This window comes from Delphinapterus leucas, chromosome 17 (assembly GCF_059928025.1).
Source record: "Delphinapterus leucas isolate spDelLeu-1000000601 "Yukka" chromosome 17, BTC_Dleu_Yukka2, whole genome shotgun sequence".
Lineage (NCBI taxonomy): Eukaryota > Metazoa > Chordata > Mammalia > Artiodactyla > Monodontidae > Delphinapterus > Delphinapterus leucas.
Window position 1 is genome coordinate 10,744,151 of NC_143145.1, and position 18,706 is coordinate 10,762,856.

At 36.7% G+C, this 18,706-nt stretch overlaps 1 protein-coding gene across 7 annotated transcripts in view; it reads left to right on the forward strand.

The window, feature by feature from the left end:
- The window catches only part of CYRIB (CYFIP related Rac1 interactor B), a 154,122-nt gene that overhangs the window by 110,512 nt on the left and 24,904 nt on the right, over positions 1–18,706 (forward strand). For 2 of the 7 annotated variants that reach the window (XM_089898520.1, XM_089898521.1), the window contains one exon: positions 3,409–3,565. In XM_089898520.1, the coding sequence (XP_089754646.1) occupies positions 3,409–3,565 (157 nt within the window). Of the gene's footprint in view, positions 1–3,408; positions 3,566–9,479; positions 12,010–12,932; positions 13,016–18,706 lie in introns of those variants that run through there. The other 5 variants (XM_022554091.2, XM_022554092.3, XM_089898522.1 and 2 more) reach the window with 4 other exon arrangements.

Genomic DNA, 18,706 nt, shown 5'->3' on the forward strand with positions numbered 1-18,706 from the left:
TTTTCTTTTTAAAATACTAAATTTAAGTGTATCCACTAGATGTCAGCATATCGTACCATATGTAGAATCAGTGCCAGAACAAATGTGAGACGTTCAGTCTACCAAGTGAACTGACCTGTGTAAAGTCACATATTGTGTGATAGAGTCAAAACTAGAAATCAAGTCTCCCAGTTTTCATTCCATTCTTTGTTTACGTCATATTTCTTTAAGGCAAGTAGCTTAACTCCATGTTAATCACTAGACTAATAAAATACATTGTGCTAGGGATTGGTGGTGAGATTTTAGTACTAGTATGATGGTATTGTAGCTGGATCATGCTTCTCTTCCTTTATATTTTGCAGAGTAAAGAGAAAGAGTCACTTTATTAAGAGGTACACTAATACCTGGTGATGATAGATTAGATAGTGTTGGTAAGGTTAAGAATTAAGCTACTCTCTGTGAGTTCCTCTGTATAAGTCAGATTTCAACTAGGAAAGCAGAAACCTTGCTAGGTATTTTAAAACAGGAAATTTAATATATGTATTTATTTACGCAAGTGTTGGAAGCCTGAGCACAAAGAGGATGCTGGGGTCTGTGTTTTTACTTAAAACAACTTCTGTCACCAATTCTGGACTGTTTTCCGGCACCGCCTCTGACACCAAATGTGTGGGCTTTTTTCCCCACACCAGCCAATTCTTCAGCTCTCCAGACACTGTCTAGGTGTCCTATAATTCATTTAATTCTAACACTATGTGGAGTGAGTGTAGACCCCACAGGTTAAAGGCTGCATCCCATAAGACTGCCCTCCACTCCAGATGCCTGTCTCAAATCCTAGGCCTCCTCTACTTCTGACCAACCAGCTAGATATTGGGGCTTCCCACGACCCCCTTCTCAGGTTCAACAAACTGCTTTAATGACTCACAGAACTCAGGAAAACACTTTACTTACTCGTTCCAGTTTATTATAAAGGATTTTATAAAGGGTACAAATGAACAGCCAGATAGAGAGGTACATAGGGTGAGGTCTGGAAGTATCCTGAGCATAGGAGCTCTGTCCCCGTAGAGTTGGGCTGTGCCACCCTCCCAGCATGTAGATGCATTTACCAACCGGGAGGCTCCATTATGTAGGCATGACTGATGATAAATCATTGGCTATTGATGGTCAAACTCAATTCTTTTTTTACAATTAAAAAATGTTTAATGCCACCCATGACCCTTCGATTACAGAGTATATTCATTGGAGAGAATAAAATTCCTTAACCTGACATCTAAGGCTCTCTCTCATTTGACGTCAAGCCATATTTCAGTAGAGCAGAGTGGCTAAGGGCACATGGAGACAGGCCGCCCCAGCCTGAATCCCAGCTCTGTGGGAATCTCCAGTCCTTCTCCCCTCCCCAGAGGTCAGGAAATGGGGCTGAAAGTTCCAACTCTCTAGTCACGCCTTGGTCTTTGTGGCAACCAGTCCCCATCTTGAAGCTAACTAGGGGCTTGCCAAGTATCATCTAAAAAACAAAAGAGGCTCCTGCCACCCAGGAAATTCCAGGGATTTAGGAGCTCTGTGTTAGGAACTGGTGATAAAGGCCAAATATATATTTCTTATTATATCACAAGAGGTAACTGAGATATTTTGAAATTAAAAAAAATGATTTATTTGTTTTTGGCCGCATTGGGTCTTCGTTGCTGCACACCGGCTTTCTCTAGTGGTGGCGAGCGGGGCCTACTCTTCATTGCGGCGCATGGGCTTCTCATTGTGGTGGCTTCTCTTGTTGCGGAGCACGGGCTCTAGGCACACGGGCTTCAGTAGTTGTGGCACACGGGCTCAGTGGTTGTGGCTCGTGGGCTCTAGAGCACAGGCTCAGTATTTGTGGCACACGGGCTTAGTTGATCCGCAGCATGTGGGATCTTCCCGGACCAGGGCTCGAACCCATGTCCCCTGCATTGGCAGGCGGATTCTTAACCACTGCACTACCAGGGAAGTCCAGTAACTGAGGTGTTAATGGTAACCACAGGAAGTAACCATCACTCCTAAAGCTGGGGGAGAAAAGGCAAGAGGTGGATTAGGCAGAATTTAGGTGTGTGAAGGAGGAAGGCTGGAAGCTTAGACCTCTGAAGGGGGCCAGGCATTTTGTTGCTGCCAGGAGTTCCACAAAAAGCTAGAGCTTGAAACCATAGCTGTCTTTTGCTCACGGGAAATGCTGACAGGACTTGAAAAACAGAAAGAGAGACCTTCTTTCTTCCCACCTTCTAGTTTTCTTTTAGTGGTTCTCACTGATGGAATATACTGAGAAGTCAGCTGACAAAGTAGTCTAGGATGTACACTTCACAGCTTCCTTTCCCCAACATCACAGAGCAGATTATAGAAGGATAAGCTTGGGCGTGTGAGAAATAGGTAACAAACCGTCACTGTCCACCTCTTTGACTCCACGGCATTCGTTTAGCCATGTTGATTTAAGGACAACAATAACAGCATTTTCATGCTTCCTCTCAGAATTTTTGTTCTTGGATAGCTCATGCTCTAGGGGTACAGGTGGAACGGAAAAAACACTGTATGAATCCAGAGTCCCAGAGAGGACGCTGAGTCTACTTATTTTGCACGTTCAGTGGAACCAGATGTGGAGAGAGAGTTGCAGTCCTGGGAGCTGAGGTTCTGCTTAAGCATGTTTACCACAAAAATATCAGAAAACATCAAGGGCAAGAGCAAAAGGGAAATCTCGGTTGTGCTAGTTAATGAACAGATATTTGTTGCCAGTCACTGTCATTGTGTTAGAACAAAAGATTCTGTTTAGCAGCTTCTCTTGTTGGGAAGAAAGGGGGAAAGGAAAGTGGAGAAGTAGGTGTGAGAAGGTTAGGGTGTGATGTGCATTTGCAGTGCCATCAGGAAAGCAAATGGCTTAACGTCATGATAATTATTACACATACTTTTTGATAGACTTGCTTGAGTCGGTTATTTCTCTCCATTATACTGGCACTCAACTATTTCAGCTTCTTACGTAAAATTATCACGTTTAATACCATTAACTGCTATGTTCCTAATGTGAGTTGCAGCATTATCAGAAGCTAAGAAGGAATTATGATTTTACTTTTCCTTTAAATTATTGGGTACCTAACTGATCCTTTACATAAAAGAAATACCATTGGATCCACCTATTTACAGTCATTAAATTAATTCATTAGATACTTATTGAATATTAACTCTGCCCTATGTTGAATATTTCCTTTGTGTACTTGTATCAGGGTACATCAAATACACATTTGGCCAATAATCAATATTCGGCCAAGGCCAAAGCTGAAAATCATCACAGAATGAACTTGAGATGCATGAATAAATCTGAAATTTTATCAAAATTTAGTTATTATAATGTTATTAATTGTAGTAGTCAGATTTTAAAAGTTTGATATATTGAAATTTTTATTCTTGCCCTGTTGTCAGCTGCTGGATCACTCCTGGAATCACTTCTGCTGTTCATTATTAAATCGACACTTGCTTTCGAATCATGTGGTGGTGCAGTTAGGAGCAGTTCTGCAAACAAGACTTTGTGCACTGTTTGCAAAAGATGGTGCCTGGATTTCAGAGGCAGACGTGCTAAGTGAGATTGTTGATATCATTTGAATCATTTTGAAGTTTCTACTGTTTTAGCCTGTACTTTCTGCTTTATGTAATCATTTGAGAAATGTTTATCCTTAAACCTTAGACCTAGAAATGTGGCACTGGAGTTACATAACTGGTTTTCAGGATAGTTTCTTCTTGCCTTTCACTTTTTTATTCACCAAATTGCAACATTTTCTGTGTAATAGATTGATTAGAAGGCTTTTTTCAGCATGTGCCGTATCATATTTCTGTAATTGCTCTCTTCCAGCACATCAATTTTGTTATTTCTTCAACAGGCTCCAGCAGGTGGAAGTTATTAGTGATTTTTTTTTTGCTGTTGGCATTAATTATCTTAGTGCAATATTGATGCTTTTTACGTTAAAGCAGATTTTCAAACATGTAATAACTACTTGGTTGAATATATGAATGGCAAAGCGATTCCAGACTCCTTTGTATCTCTGGTAGTTTGTCTTTGGAAGGACAATTATTAAAGCGATTCTTTATTTTTTGCTTGTGCAAAATACTACATTTTGTGATGTTACATTGTGTTATAGTTTTTGAATACACAACCGAAGAGTGTGAACTTGTGATTCCTGGCCTTCATCATGTGTGTACCATTGTCAGTGAACATTGTATCATATTTTTCATTACTGATTTTCCATTCTGTTAATATTGCTTCAGAGTCACAGTACATGTTACATGAGAACCAGAAATTTCTTGGTTGACAAGTAAAGCAGAAGCATAGTTGCATTCCAGAGTAACTCACCATCTTGTCAATTTTAAAGATTTTCAGTTGTTTCTACAGGTCTGAATATCTGTAAGATTGAGAAATAGCATATTTAATATTAAGTAATATTTTATATACGACAGCATATAGTTAAGGAACATTGTCTGGTAGTATGTTTTCTAGAAGACCTTTTTGCCTAGGATTCAGAGCTTGGGTAAATATAAGAAATTATTTGTTTTTAACACTAAAAATGGTAGCTTCTAGTGATCATTTTGACAAGTTTTTTCACATTCACACTTTTTTTTTTTTTTTTTGCGGTACGCGGGCCTCTCACTGCTGTGGCTGCTCCGCGGCATGTGGGGTCTGCCTGGACCGGGGCACGAACCCGTGTCCCCTGCATCGGCAGGCGGACTCTCAACCACTGCGCCACCAGGGAAGCCCACATTCACACATTTTTAGTCCCCGTAAATTGGAAGAAATGGGATTGTATTAAGGCATTCTTATGAAATCTATTGTTTGGTGGTTTTATTAGAACAAAGTATGTTTTCAGTATCTCCTTATTTTCTTAACACCACATTTCTCTGCATTCTTTATGCATTTATCTGAGTTGAAGATGGTAATGGATATTGGCTTGATTTTGGAGTTTGTCCTCCTTGTAAAATTTTGAGGGGACAGAACTGACACTCTGCTTTTAATTTTTTATCAGAAGATGTGAAGAATTCCCAAATAGGACTTTTTTGGAGGATGTATGGTCTAAAGGAGATTAAATAGAATAAACTTTAAAATGTGGGTTTAAATTTTAATGTTATGAGTGCTGTTCGGTTTTACAAAGATCAGAATTCTGATACAGGCTCGTCTCGATTCTTATTTATATTTTGGAGCCATATTTATGGCTGTGGGAGGATACTATGTTCTTCCTAAGTTATCTTGGCAAAAACTGTAATTTTCTTGATATTCACAGTGTCTGTCAGTTTGTTTCCCTAATATTTAACATTTCAAAAATTGTAAATTTTTGTACATAAAATTAATGGTTTTTATGGGAGGGTGGGGGGAGGGAAGGACTGTCTTCATTTATTTGACTGAGAAGGCAGTGAGCTCTTCCTAAATTCTCAGACCATTTTTTTTCTTTTTCAACTTATAGTTTTCAGTTGTCAGTATTTTGGTCTTTCGTCTCTCCTTGAAATACTCCTGTAATTTTACAGACAAGTTTTTGTTTTCTATGTGTATCTTTGATCATGGAATTATTCAGCACATATTTGTTACTACCTACAACGTTGTAGGCGTTACTCTGGGTGCCGGGGATAGAGTAGCGTACAAAACAAAGCTCCTGTCTCCTTAAAAGTTCACCTTGCAGTAGAAGACAGACTAAACAGATAATCAAAGGAATGAATGTGTGTTAGATGGTGCTAACCATCAATTTGGGAAGGGGATAGAGAGGAGAGAGAGGAAGAGGTATTATGGATAGATTGGTGAAGGAGGTGCTCTCTGAGGTGGTCTAATTAAAGCAACGACCACATGAAGTGCAGTAGCTTGTCATTTAAAGGTCTGTGGACAAAGCATCCCAGGCCAGGGAAAGGCAGGTACAGAGGCTCCAAGGAGAGAGAAATCTTGCTGTGTTAGAGAAACTGCAACAGGCTGTTGTGGAGAGTGATGGGAGATGAGGCCAGAGTGAGTTGGGGACAGATCATGTAGGGTTTTTTATGACCTGGTGAGGAGTTTGGATTTTATTCTGAATGTAGGAGTAAGCCATTGCATGTTTTTGAGCACAGAAAGGATGTGGTCCATTTGTATTTTTAAAAGATTGCTTTGCCTCTTATAATAAGAGATTGTAGTAGGAGGCAAAGGTAGAAGCAGTTCGGAGGCTTTGGAAGTAATCTGAGCAAGAGGTAATGGTGGTACAAACCGGACTGGTATAGCAGTGAAGGAAGTGAGGGAGGGTATCCTTTAAGCTAATGATAAAAGTATATTGAGGAGAGAGTGTCATATGCTCCTGACAGGTGAAATAAGGTATGGACTTGAGAATTGACCATCGGAATTAGCAATGGATGTTATTTGATGACCTTGCCAGACCAATTTTGGTGGTATAGGATTGGGCAAAAAGCCAGGTTGGAGTGGGCTTAACAGAGGGTAGAAGGAGAGAAATAAAAGACAATGAGTGTAGGCAACTCTTCTTAAGGAATTTGCTGCACAGAGAAGCAGGGAATAGGGTGGGAGCTGGGGAGGGAAATAGAATGAAGATAGGTTTTTGTTTTGCATTAAGGTGGGAGAAATAACTGCATGTATGCCAAAGGAAAGGATCCAGAAAAAGAATAGCCATAAAGCAGGAAGGAAGCTCAGGAGAATATGGTGTCCTAAATGTCAAATGAAGAAAGTGTGTCGGGAAGGAGCAAATGATAAATTGGGTCAAAGGCTATTAAGAGGTCCAGTGAGTTGAGGTGTGAGAATTGCCCTTTGGATTTCGCCAGATGAAGGTTTCCGTGAGCTTGACAGGGACCAGCTTCATCGTAGTGGTGGGTGTAAAAGCCAGATTGGAATGGGTTGAGACAATGAGAAGAGGAAAAGTAGGAAGACATAACTACAGACAGCTCATTTGACAGGTTGCTATAAAGAGGACGGGCAGGACGATGTGGTCGGAGAAGGGACGTGAAGCTTTGCTTTTCATATAGAGAATAGGAGAACGGGTGCCCTGAGGAAAGGTTGTCTATCAGAAACAGGTGCAGAGGTAAAGTGAGTGGTTACTGATGAAGAAAGGGGGGTAGAAAGGATAGCAGGTGTTTCCTTTTCTTGTTTTTTGCGGGTAAAAGATGTAGGGAGGTCATTTCTTCATGTGAGGATGTTTGAGGAGATTTTTTTAAAAAGCCTTGGGGAATGGTCAGCTGGTGGAGGGGGAAGAAGAGTGACTGCAGGTAGGAGTAGGGTTGCTAGGCTAACCTGAGAGTGCGCTTCATGTCTGTGGTCACACGTTGAAAGCAGTGGTTCTTAACTGGGGGCAGTTTTGGCCCCTAGGGAGTATCTGGCGATATCTCGAGACATTGTTGGTGGTCACAGCTGGGTGTGGGGTGATACCAGGTTTAGGTCTAAGGGGTAGCGGCCTGGGATGCTGCTAAGCGTCCCACAATGTACGGGACAGCCCCGCGACAAGGAATTATATGGTTCGCATGTTGATAGTGCCGAGTTTAAGAAACCGTGGTTTATAGTGAATCTTGTCAGTATGTTTATGAGGTTTTCTTCCTTCTTCCCCCACCAAGAAGTATTTATTAAATTTATAAATAGGCTGTGAAGAAAACTGACACTAAGCAAACATAGTCACTTAGATTGCGTTAGGCACAACTACTGTTGGTGAGGTTGGCAGACAAAACCTCTCTGAAGAGGGGCATTTGAGGTGAGGCCTGAAGGGTGAACAGAAGCCAGCCGTGGGAGAGCCCTTGGAAGTGGCATTCCAGGCATAGGAGACAGTATTATAAAACACCCCTGAGCCCAAAAGAGTAGATTAAGTAACAGCATCTCTTAGGAATTTTCTAGAAAGAGAGATGGAGTAACATATTAACGGTACCATGTAGTTGTGTTTCTAGTGGCTTCTGTTATTCTAGTTAAGGAAACTTCTTTTCAAATGTTTTATGGGAAAATGTCTAATGTATTTATTAAATGCTTTTCGTGAGCTCAGAAATACATTCCACAGACTACCGGCCAGGAAGAGCATGTTCCTTTCCAGATAAGCCTCCAACTTCGAAACAAACACATAACATGAGAACTCGTAGTCACAAAAATACGTGGAAAATATTGCAAACACTCGAAGTGCACTATATTTGACTTCTGTGTATCAAATTTCTTCTTAGGTTATTTAGTAAATATTTATAATATTTAGTTTAAATCCAAGGATTACAATAAAAAGTACATCGAAAGAAAATTCTTTAGTTTTTTCCTCCTAAATTCAGATCGGATGACAGTTTATTATCCTAAGTTGTAATTTTTATTATTTACCCTGAAATAGTGCCTCTAAAGTATATCAGTATTTTGGACCAAGTTTTATTTACTCTGAAAAATCTTTTATATCCTTTGGATCAGATTTATTTATTCATCTGTAATTTAGAAATCATATTAGTCAGAACTCTTTTAGATGCAAATGACAGAAGCCCAACTCAACTAAAAAGGTAAAAGGGAAATTGAACGAAACCAGGATATGTTAAAACCAGAGGAAAATCTAAACTCAGCTGAGGTAAATGGCAGCTGAAACTTGGGAACAAATAGAATCAGAAATTAAGGACTTGTGAATGCTTTCTGTGGCTCTCCACTGCATGTTGGCTTCATTCTTTTGTGACAGACTGGCTTCCTCTAGGGCAGGAAATACAGCTGCCACACGCTCCAAAGCCTCACATCCACAGGTTCTGCTACTGGGGACAGATCCTGTGGGTCAGTCAGGTCACTCTAAAAACAGCCAGAGCGAGAGCAGCAAACACTTTGCCAGGCATGATACTAAATGTTTTGCTTGTATTAACCCGTTTAATAATTTTATGAACCCTCTGCAGTGGATATTATTATTATGCACATTTTATAGATGAGAAAACTGAGGAATGGAGAAGTTAGGACACTTAACTAAAGTCCCAGAGCTTGAAAGTGGCAGAGCTGGGGGGTTTGAACCCAGGCAGTCTGGTACCTTGCAGAACTGCCAAGTAGCCATTATGTCATATTCATTGAAATCAGTCACACTGAGGGGATGGAGAGGTTTTTTGGTTTGGTTTTGTTTTTGACTGAAGAGTTAAACTATGCAAGACAGCAGGGATATGGTTTTAATTTTTTTGTTTTTTCCTATAAAAAGATATGACAACTGATAATATTATAATGAACTGTTTTCAGACCTTCGAAAAATTCCATGAGTTTTTGTTCGGAGACACACATGATGTGGGTTGCCTGCACAGCATCTTTCCTGTGTGCTGTAGGGTTTGCCCCCTAGGAGACATTTGCCACCATCCAGAATCATTTCTGGTTGTCACAACTTGTGTGGTGGGTACTACGGCATCTAGTGTGTAGAGGCCCAGGATGCTGCTGAAGGTCTTAACAGTGTGAGACGGACCCCTCTCAACAAAAGAATTACCCAGCCCCAAATGTTAATAGAGCTGAGGTTGAGAAACCTGTACTAGATAAACTTTGCCATTTTCTAGCTAGGAGTCACTGTTTGGGATGAAGAGATTAAAAAATTCCGAATCTTTGGGTACTTGTGAAGAGTGAATATGTCAGGACCAAGTATGATGCAGGGTGAGGGGTGTTAGGGTCACATTAGGCTGGGGTGCCTCGAAAGAAGGACTAAATAATGGAAGGAATTTGCAGAAGTAGATGTAGAAAAATGGAGCAGACAAACTTTGATAGTTTCAGTATTTTCCCTGAGGATCAACTGTGTGCGTACAAGTACAAAGGTAAGGAAACTTAAATCTGTCCCTTCTCCCTCTCTCCTGTACCTGATGAAGGTCTCATAGGACTAATTTTAGGACAGCATTTTAGCAATATTCTTGACAAAAATGAGCTAAAAATAGGTTTTGTGATTTACTCTGATTTATAACATTGAAATTCATTGACAGATTGAAGACTGTGGTTTGTGTTAAAAGAAGTAGAGCCATTATTATTTTTTTAAAGTTATTTTGTGATTTTGGGGTTATAACAACAGGCAGCCTGTTTATTGAATGCTTTCTGTGTGCCATACACTGTGCTAATAGTAAGTCAGTGTTTAATCTCATTGAACTCTCATAATAACCCTTTATTTAAGATGGTTACAATGAAATGTGTGTTTTACTGAGGAAGAAAATGAGTCCCAGAGAGGTTGACTACCATCCTCAAGGACAAACAGCTATTTAGCTAGAGTTGGAATTTTGGTTTGATTCCATAGTCTAAACTCTTTTAACACCAAATGGTGTGCTGCCTTTTCCTCTTAAAGACAATTACAGTCCTCTGTCATACTGATTTTCCATCTGTGGTTGAAGTTTTGATACCACTAGGTAATTCTTTGTATATTGCTCTTGCTTCTTGTTAGTGAGAGGATTTATATATGTTTGGAAACAGATACTCCGTATATATTTGAAAGCTTTTGAAAATTGAAGCTGTGAAATATTTTTTTCCAAATGTTCCTAAAATAATTTATTGAATAGATTTAGTAACAATTTAAGGTAATTATTTGGATGTGATGATTTTGGAAAAATGGTTATATTTTCCTTATATATAAAAGTTTGGTATTATTAAACTTTACAGTGTAAAAGATAATTAAGATGAAATATTTCCCTTTTAGTTTTAATCTCACGTAGTCCATCTGTGTCATACATTGGACAGAATCTTTCCTGTGAATTCTGTGTGATAGGGATTTTAATATCAAAAATAACATAGATCCCTACCTCTCCCATAGGGGGCATCATTTTAAAAGAGGGGATCCTTCGTATTAAATTTATTAACCATATTTGTGAATAAATTAGATTGCTTTTAACATTTCTAAGAAGTATGTATCAGTGCATCAGATTTTGATCTCTAAAGCAAATAACTGTTATACATATACTGTTATTTCCTCTTTGCGAAGCTTAAAGTGAGGAACATATGCCATTGTCCAGAGAGTAGGTGGAGGAAGGGGGCACAGCACAGCTGGCCAGAGTGCTCTTTTCAGATTTCTTGTAATAGGGGTGAGCAATAAGGTGTTCTTTTTCATTGATAAAAATATTGTTACTTTTGTATTTTGTTTCATTTACATTTACCAGTAATTCCATATTTGGAGAAAAAGTATGGAGATTGGGAGAGGGGAGGGTATGGGATGCCTGTGACACCATAGTCTGCCTTTCCTATAGTTACTGCAACTACAAGGTTTGAATCTGGTTTCCTGGATGTTCCTGACCCCCTCCTTCCACCTTCATCCTCACTGAGTCATGGCAAATTCTTGAGCAAGATTTATACCATCGCATTATTTTTCCTCTGCAAATTTATGAAGTTGTAATAATTGCTGGCTCCCTTTGTGTTTGTTTGCTGTGTTAACTTCTAAGTTATATACTTTGTATATAGTTGATATTGTTGAATAATCAATCTGTGGGTTAAATAACAAAAAGTTTGATTATTCTTAGGAGTATAGAAAATGTAAGAAATACTGGTTTATGTGTGGTAAAATTTAAAAAATGGGTCATTAATTGATATCTCCCTTCAGTCTTTAAGTGTGGTTTGAGTACTGTTTTCCATGTATTCCCAATAGGATTTGATTCTGCAAGAAGGACAATATCCCTATTATTTAAGAATAATGGTCTCAATATTTATTTAGTTGAGAAATCTATTTTTGATGTTAATTTCAGTTGAGAATATATGCCTCAAACATTTTAAAGGAGTAACACTAGCATAGATATTAATCAAATGTAAATATTGCAAGTTATATGTAAAAATCTAATCTTTTTGCCAGTTTTGCCTTATGTAACTTTTTTGATATGTGGAAAAGAGGGAAAAGAGCTATAAACTCAGAGCCAAATGTGCTTTTGTTGTTCCAAATTTTCAACGCCAGAAGCATATAAAACCTGCACCTGTTGGTAATTATGAGCAAGCCAGCCTTTGCCGAATCCCAGGCCTCTGCTTAAAAACTTTTTTACTGGAACTAAATGATGTTGCCATTTTTATTTTTAGGTTTGCTGGCATGGGTAATCTCATTAAGGTGCTAACCAGGGACATAGACCACAATGCAGCACATTTTTTCTTGGACTTTGAAAGTAAGTCTCTTAGCCCTTCACGGCTGGTGCATAATGGTAAAGGTGAAAGATTAATTATACTCACACCACAGTGAAGGCCAGCCAGACTATCTGTTAATAAAGTATGGGGATCAAACAAAGTTTGCATGACTTCTTTCTTAATCGTAGGCAAGCATCATCATCATATGTATGATTTAGTTTTTCATTTGCTGAAATCATGTTGCGTCTGTAGCCAGTGCTGTCCTTTCATTAGTCCATGAAGCAGGTAGCCTTATGATGGACATTCTAATAGTATGCCCTAGTGACTATGCCCCACAATCTGTTTGCTTATAATCTTACGATAATTTTTATGACAAATCAGAGTTGTGCTGCATATCCAGAATCAGTACTTTAAGTAACCTCCACAAATTATTGAGAATCCAAATTTGCTTAGAAATACATGCTTTATTTAACGGCATACAGGAAGTAGTTTAATATTCTGCTATTTTAAGGTGAAATGCAAAGGTGAGCTGTGGCCAAAACTCTTAATATTTGGCTTTGAAATAAATTGTTGTTTCAGTGCAATATTAAACAAGATTACATGTGAATAATTCTTGGTCAGAAATTTCTTTTTCAGAATACTAGCACTATTGGAATACTTAAAGAATTTTTCATTATAAGGCCATTAATGAAACTTGGGAGAATTTTAAGAAGAATTAGAGCAACAGTTGTGCCATTGTGTACAGGAAAACTACATTTCACCTCTAGGTCCTACATATCAGCACCTTGAGAACCCGGTTTGCTGTCTGCCAGAGCACAGTCTGGGTAACCTGAAGGACGAATTCATGGCCTAATGAACATTTTCCCTGTTACTGTTTTTTGTTTTTTTTGGTTTTTTAAAGTAAATTTCAGATGTTCTTTTTTATAAAGGGATATTTTCTCTTTTCTCATTCTTGTCTTGACAGGTACCTTAACATGGGGAATCTTCTTAAAGTTTTGACATGCACAGACCTTGAGCAGGGGCCAAATTTTTTCCTTGATTTTGAAAGTGAGAAGATGATTTTATATCTATTTTTCTTTGCCTGCAGTAGACTGCGTTTGTCTTGCACTAAATGAATGTTTCCACTTTGCCATCTTTTTAACTTTTGCTTTGCATGACTGAGCTATGAATTGTTTGAGTAAAATTTCTGGTGCCTTCTAGAACTGGAAGTCATATTTTATAGATTAAATTGTGATAAAATTGTTTTTGAACTTTTGTAAGAGACTCATATCTCTTAGTTGGACATTATTTTATAATTTGAGATCTCTAATGAAAATATTTGAGATTCTCTGAAAACATTTTTATGAAAAATTTTGGTGGAAAGGACAAATGCTACTTCAAGCTTTGTTAACTAGAAGCAATATTTGGGGAAAATTTTATTGCAGTTGAGAAAAATTAACTTGGTTTCAGTTACTCTGTGTACCTATTGAAATACTTTGAATACAAAATCTGTTCATGAAGGCCATTCAGAGCTCAGTAATTTGGGCATAATATTAAAAGGTAAGTGTGAACCTTAATTATTTCATCTTTGCAGATAATTAATTTGAAAAGTTAAATTCATTATATGTATTTATTTCAGGAATTCATTTTTTTTCTAACTCTAAAAAGAAAAATAATGGGTTCACAGACCTTTAAGTAATTTGCCTTCTGTTTGTTTTATGTTGCATGACCTATTATAATATGGTCTAAGAGTGGCAGGTAAGTGTCATTGACCCCTGTGCATGTTAAAAAGCTTTTGCTTTTTTGGCTGTCAGTGTTGCTTTAGCTTGTCTGGTTGTCAAATTGGGAACAATGATATTAAATTGGTGTTTTAGTGTGAATCTTGCTATTTTAACTCATCATTAGAAAATTGTTAGGAAAGGGTGAAGAGAGAGCTTTTAGGTTATAAAATCATGTGACCCGCTCCCCCCGCCCCGCATTTTCATCTGAGATTAAAACATTTGAACAGATTTTTAAATACTTAAAATTTAAGACCTTTTCTGATTTTTAAAACAAATAAATCTCTTAAATCCACAGAGAGACATTACATTTTTCCATCAACTTCAGTTTAGTTTATGTGATATTATACAATTCATTCTATTATGAATAATTTATATATTTTTTCTTTAAACCAGGACAGTTCATATGAGCACATTAATTTATAGCTTATCTCCATTTGATGGGATAATTTTTGGTCTCTGATATTTTTCTACTTTTATTACATTCCTATTAATGTTCCGTTACAGTTTGGGTACTGTGTACAGGCCAGCAAAGAGTAGTAATGTCAATATCAGGACCATATTGTTTGGTTTTTAGGGGACAATGTTACTGAATAGTAGTTTTCTTGACCCTTCTCAACAATTTAACAGTGCTGTTTTAAATGCATGTTTAGCATGAATTTTAATCAGCTTGGAGATGTTGAGCAGATTGCTGACTTGAAGATGATTCTTTCAGATGAGGCAACTTACATTAGAGCTGTATTTTAGTTTATTTGCATCTGTTTCAAACTTGCTGTTGTATATTTTCCTGCTATCCTGTCTCCTTTTTACTCTTTGTCCCAAGTTCCTTACGTTTGCAGAATCTTGGCTTTGATATAGTCAAGATCTTGTTCAAGACTTGGCACTTGATCTTTTTATAAACCTAGCATTATGTTGTGGTCAAGTGAAAAGCATGAATTTACTGTAGTTTAAAAAATATTATTGGGTCTTGGTTTTCTAATCTTTGGGAGTTTAGATCATTATCCTTAAAATTTAAATAGCTAATTTAGTAGCAGGAAAAGGTAAAAAATTGCTAACAAGAACAATAATAACCAACAATGAAGAACTATATATAAAGTGTTAACGTCTTAAAGGCAGATGTAAATTAAATATTTGTTGCTTATATCAGCCAATGTAGAACTTTTGGTTTGACACTTACTGGTATACTGTAAATGAAATTTAGTGAAAACAAACTGCAGACTAGGCCAGAGTTTGTCCCTTGTTAATTCTTAGTTACATTTTTAAATGTTTTCTTTTGAATCTAACATCAGAGTTCTCTTAATCAATTTTATCTGTCATCCATTTGAATATTTGTCATCTTTTTGGAAATATGCACTTGTAAAAGTGTATTTTATCATTAGGCTACTATAGTGACCCCTTGAAACTTCCTTTCTTTAACCTGTTTTATACCGGATTCAAAATTGCCAGCACAGTTGATTTGCCAGTTCATTATGATTACTAAGGATAAAGTCATATTCTTTTATTAAATAGAGTATTAGTACTACATTATTTCTAGATGAACAGTAATATTTAGGTTACCAGAATAATTTAGCTTTACTATTTCCATCATTCTAATTGGTTAAATCTAGCTCAGTGCATGTCCATGGTTCCATACAGACAGATGTACTGGCGTTTTGCATCAAGCTGTATAAAAATTAACTATTCTGGTAATTTTAAAGTATGATTTAATGGAATCCTGTAGTTTACCAAATGAAGACGGTCTTTAATCATTATCCCTTAATTTCCCTGCTTGCACACACACATACTGTTTTTCACTTCAGTTCAGCCTGCCTCCTGTATGCCAGCCAGTAGGTACTGGGGATGCAAAGATAACTAAGATACAACCCTTGCCTTTGGGGAGTTCTCAATTCAGTAGAATAGAGAGAAATACAAATCATTAGAATAGATAGAAATGCAAACTAATTATTTACATAATTTACATCATTCAAGGTGTAGTTCAGGAAGGGGATTAACTTTATCTAGCTGTGAGTAGATTGGGCATGGAAGACTTTCTGATGGTGATATTTGAGTTGGGTTGTGAAGGGTGAATTAGAATGTTTCAGGCTGATTTAGTGCAGTATGTTGTAGAAAGAAGGAACAACATGTAAAAAAGCCTTAAGGCGTGAAATGACATTCTGTGTTCAGTGAAACATATCATTATCTACTCGATGTCCTAGAAAGAGGGTCTTTTTCTGAAAACAGATTATACCTATGTGATTTTAAGGATAGTGGTTTAATTAATAATAATATGTAAGTCCAGAATTGCCCCATACAGTTTGGCAGCAGTTATGCTAATGACAACATATTAAAAGCACTGAATTGGGGCCTGTACAACCTCTTCTAGTTCTTGAAATTTCTTACTTTATAATGACATTGTTAATTTATAGGTCATTCTAATGACAGATCTTTAGCCTGAGTAACTACTGTATCTATTAGTTCACTAGATTGTTTCTTGGGAGAAGAGGGACTTTTATATTTATGTCCCCTCCCAACCTTAGCATAGTCCTCTGTAATCATAGAAGTTCAGTATTCATTAGTTAACCTTGATTTAGTTATCTCCAGGTAGGCCAAAATAGGAGAGTAAATATAGGTGGTCATTTGTAAGTGAGAAATGAATCTTACTTCCTTTGATTCTTTGTTATAGTGCCTTTCCACTTAGTCATACATTTCTTCTAATTCTTGTGTCTTTTGTGTTGCCTGTTCCCCTTACCCCCCATTTACAAAAAATATTGATAATACCCACCCTTTTAGTCTAACTTTGTTTTTCCATTTTATTTTTGTGTATTTTCAATTGCTTTTTCCCCATACTTGGAAATTTCTGGTGGCATTTTCTTATGTTTATTTTTCTAAAATGATGTAGGATTATATTTATTTAGAGTTAAAAATGCATAGTAGCCTTCTTTAACACATGCTGGAGGCATATTTATATCTCTGTACCTTCTCATTCATTCAATAAATATTTATTATGGAAAATCTACTAGGTACTGAGTTTATATACTATACAGTGGTATGTGCTCTACATTGAGGTCCCTGCCTCGATGAGACTTGTGGTGATTGATATACTGTAAATATTTAATGAATGAATGCAAGATTAAAGCAGACAGACCCCTTATCACAATTACAATTTCTACGTGTCTTTTAATTTTTTTCCTTTCATAGCTGATCCTTTGCCTCCTTTTGTATCATAACAGCTTCAATTTTAGCAATTATTTTCAGTGACTCTTCTGTAGGAAACTGGTGTGAATTTATTAAAAAAATTAATTTTACCTTCAAATAGTACGAGCAACTGAAATATGCTGTAATTTCCCTTGAACAGCTTTTTTTTTTTTTTTTTTTTTTTTTCCTTGAACAGCTTTTAAAACTAAGCTTGATGAGTAATCACTGTGGTTACTCTCAGTAGTATAGTAGATACATTTTGCAATCAATTGAATGGCCGTCTGTTAGCTGGCTAAGTGATGTGTTTTTCCTCAAGTAATAAAAGTTTTCATTTTTTGCTGTGAAAAATCAAAGTGACAAGTCTTGGTTGTATTATATGATACCATTTTTGGAAAAAAGTGTTTTATTTTATGGAGTCCTTTCCCCTCCCTAGTATTTCACCCTTTTGCATGACTTGCTATCAGTAAAGTAGTGCTTTACCTGTCTGCTATTTTCTGTTTGTCTTCATCTCTACAGCAGTCTTCAGCAGCTTTCAAAATTATAAATGTGACTTTCCTGTGACAGTCTAAAAAATGTTTAATTAGTGTGGTGCTGGGTACTTTTTCCACCCTTAGGGGAAACTGGAATCTTCTCCTTTATTTTTAAATTTCTTGGTATTTATTAAATCTTTAATAATTATTAACCACTTCCAAGGTCTATTTAAATCTATCTGATAATGTTTCTTTTGTATGTAATTCTCAGTGTCATATTTTTCTGTTAACAGCTAGTCACCACATCCAAAATACATAGTTTAGTATTTTCAAACTTCACAATTATCTTTTACTATATAATAGTTAAAATATTGTCCTTTGTCATGAATTCCCACTTCATGAATTCAAACTATGATATGTGTCTACTATTGATGTTATGTCCGTAGTTTCACAATTCCATATGAAAAGTATAAAACTGCTGTTTTTGCATGTGAAACTATTTTTCTCTACTGCATCTGGTGTAAGTATAAAAGTTATGAGGTGTACCTTTTTTTTTTTTAGTGTTTGTCTAACTGTGACTTTGGAGAACATGGTCTGGCTAAATGTGAAAAAATACTACTGCCAAATGACAAACTCTGATTTTTAAAAAATCATTTAGCTATAATATCAGTATTTGCTCCTAGTAATACCTTTATAGCTTCGGACACAGACAGGGTCTTTTTAATTTTTCAGTTGACTCCTTGTGTAATTATTTTGTCATAACATTTTCATGAAAAAAAAACATGATTTCTGAAAGTAAATTTGAAAAATAAGGGAACAGATATGAAAACACAAATTCTTGAGTTGGCTTTGCATGTGAATGTTACTTATTGTTGCTGTAGTAATGTCTTAAGTATGTTGAAATTGATACTGTACTTGTTGATTTAAAAAATATAAATGGTATATTTTTGACTAGTTGGCAGGTTTAATAAATGGAATTGAATTATGACTTGCCCCAAGCGCAAAATAAAGTTGCAGGTTTTAGGCATCTGGACTCCTAGTTTCACGTGTGAACAAAGTTTGTAAAATTTTTCTAAGGAAAGGAATAAATAGATCGTTGTGTACTTATGGGGAGGTGGAATATGTGCAGAAAATTCTAGGTACTAGTTTTATGTGATTGGTGAACAAGAGATTTGTCAGAAATGTTCTTAATTCATGTTATAAATTTGGTCTGCCTCCCCTACCTCCAGAGTAAGAGAAAATTTTAGCATGGAGGAATTCTGACATCAAAGTTGCTCTCTAAAACATTATGGTAATCATAATGTTTATTATCTTAAGTGCTTTATGCCTTATCTGCA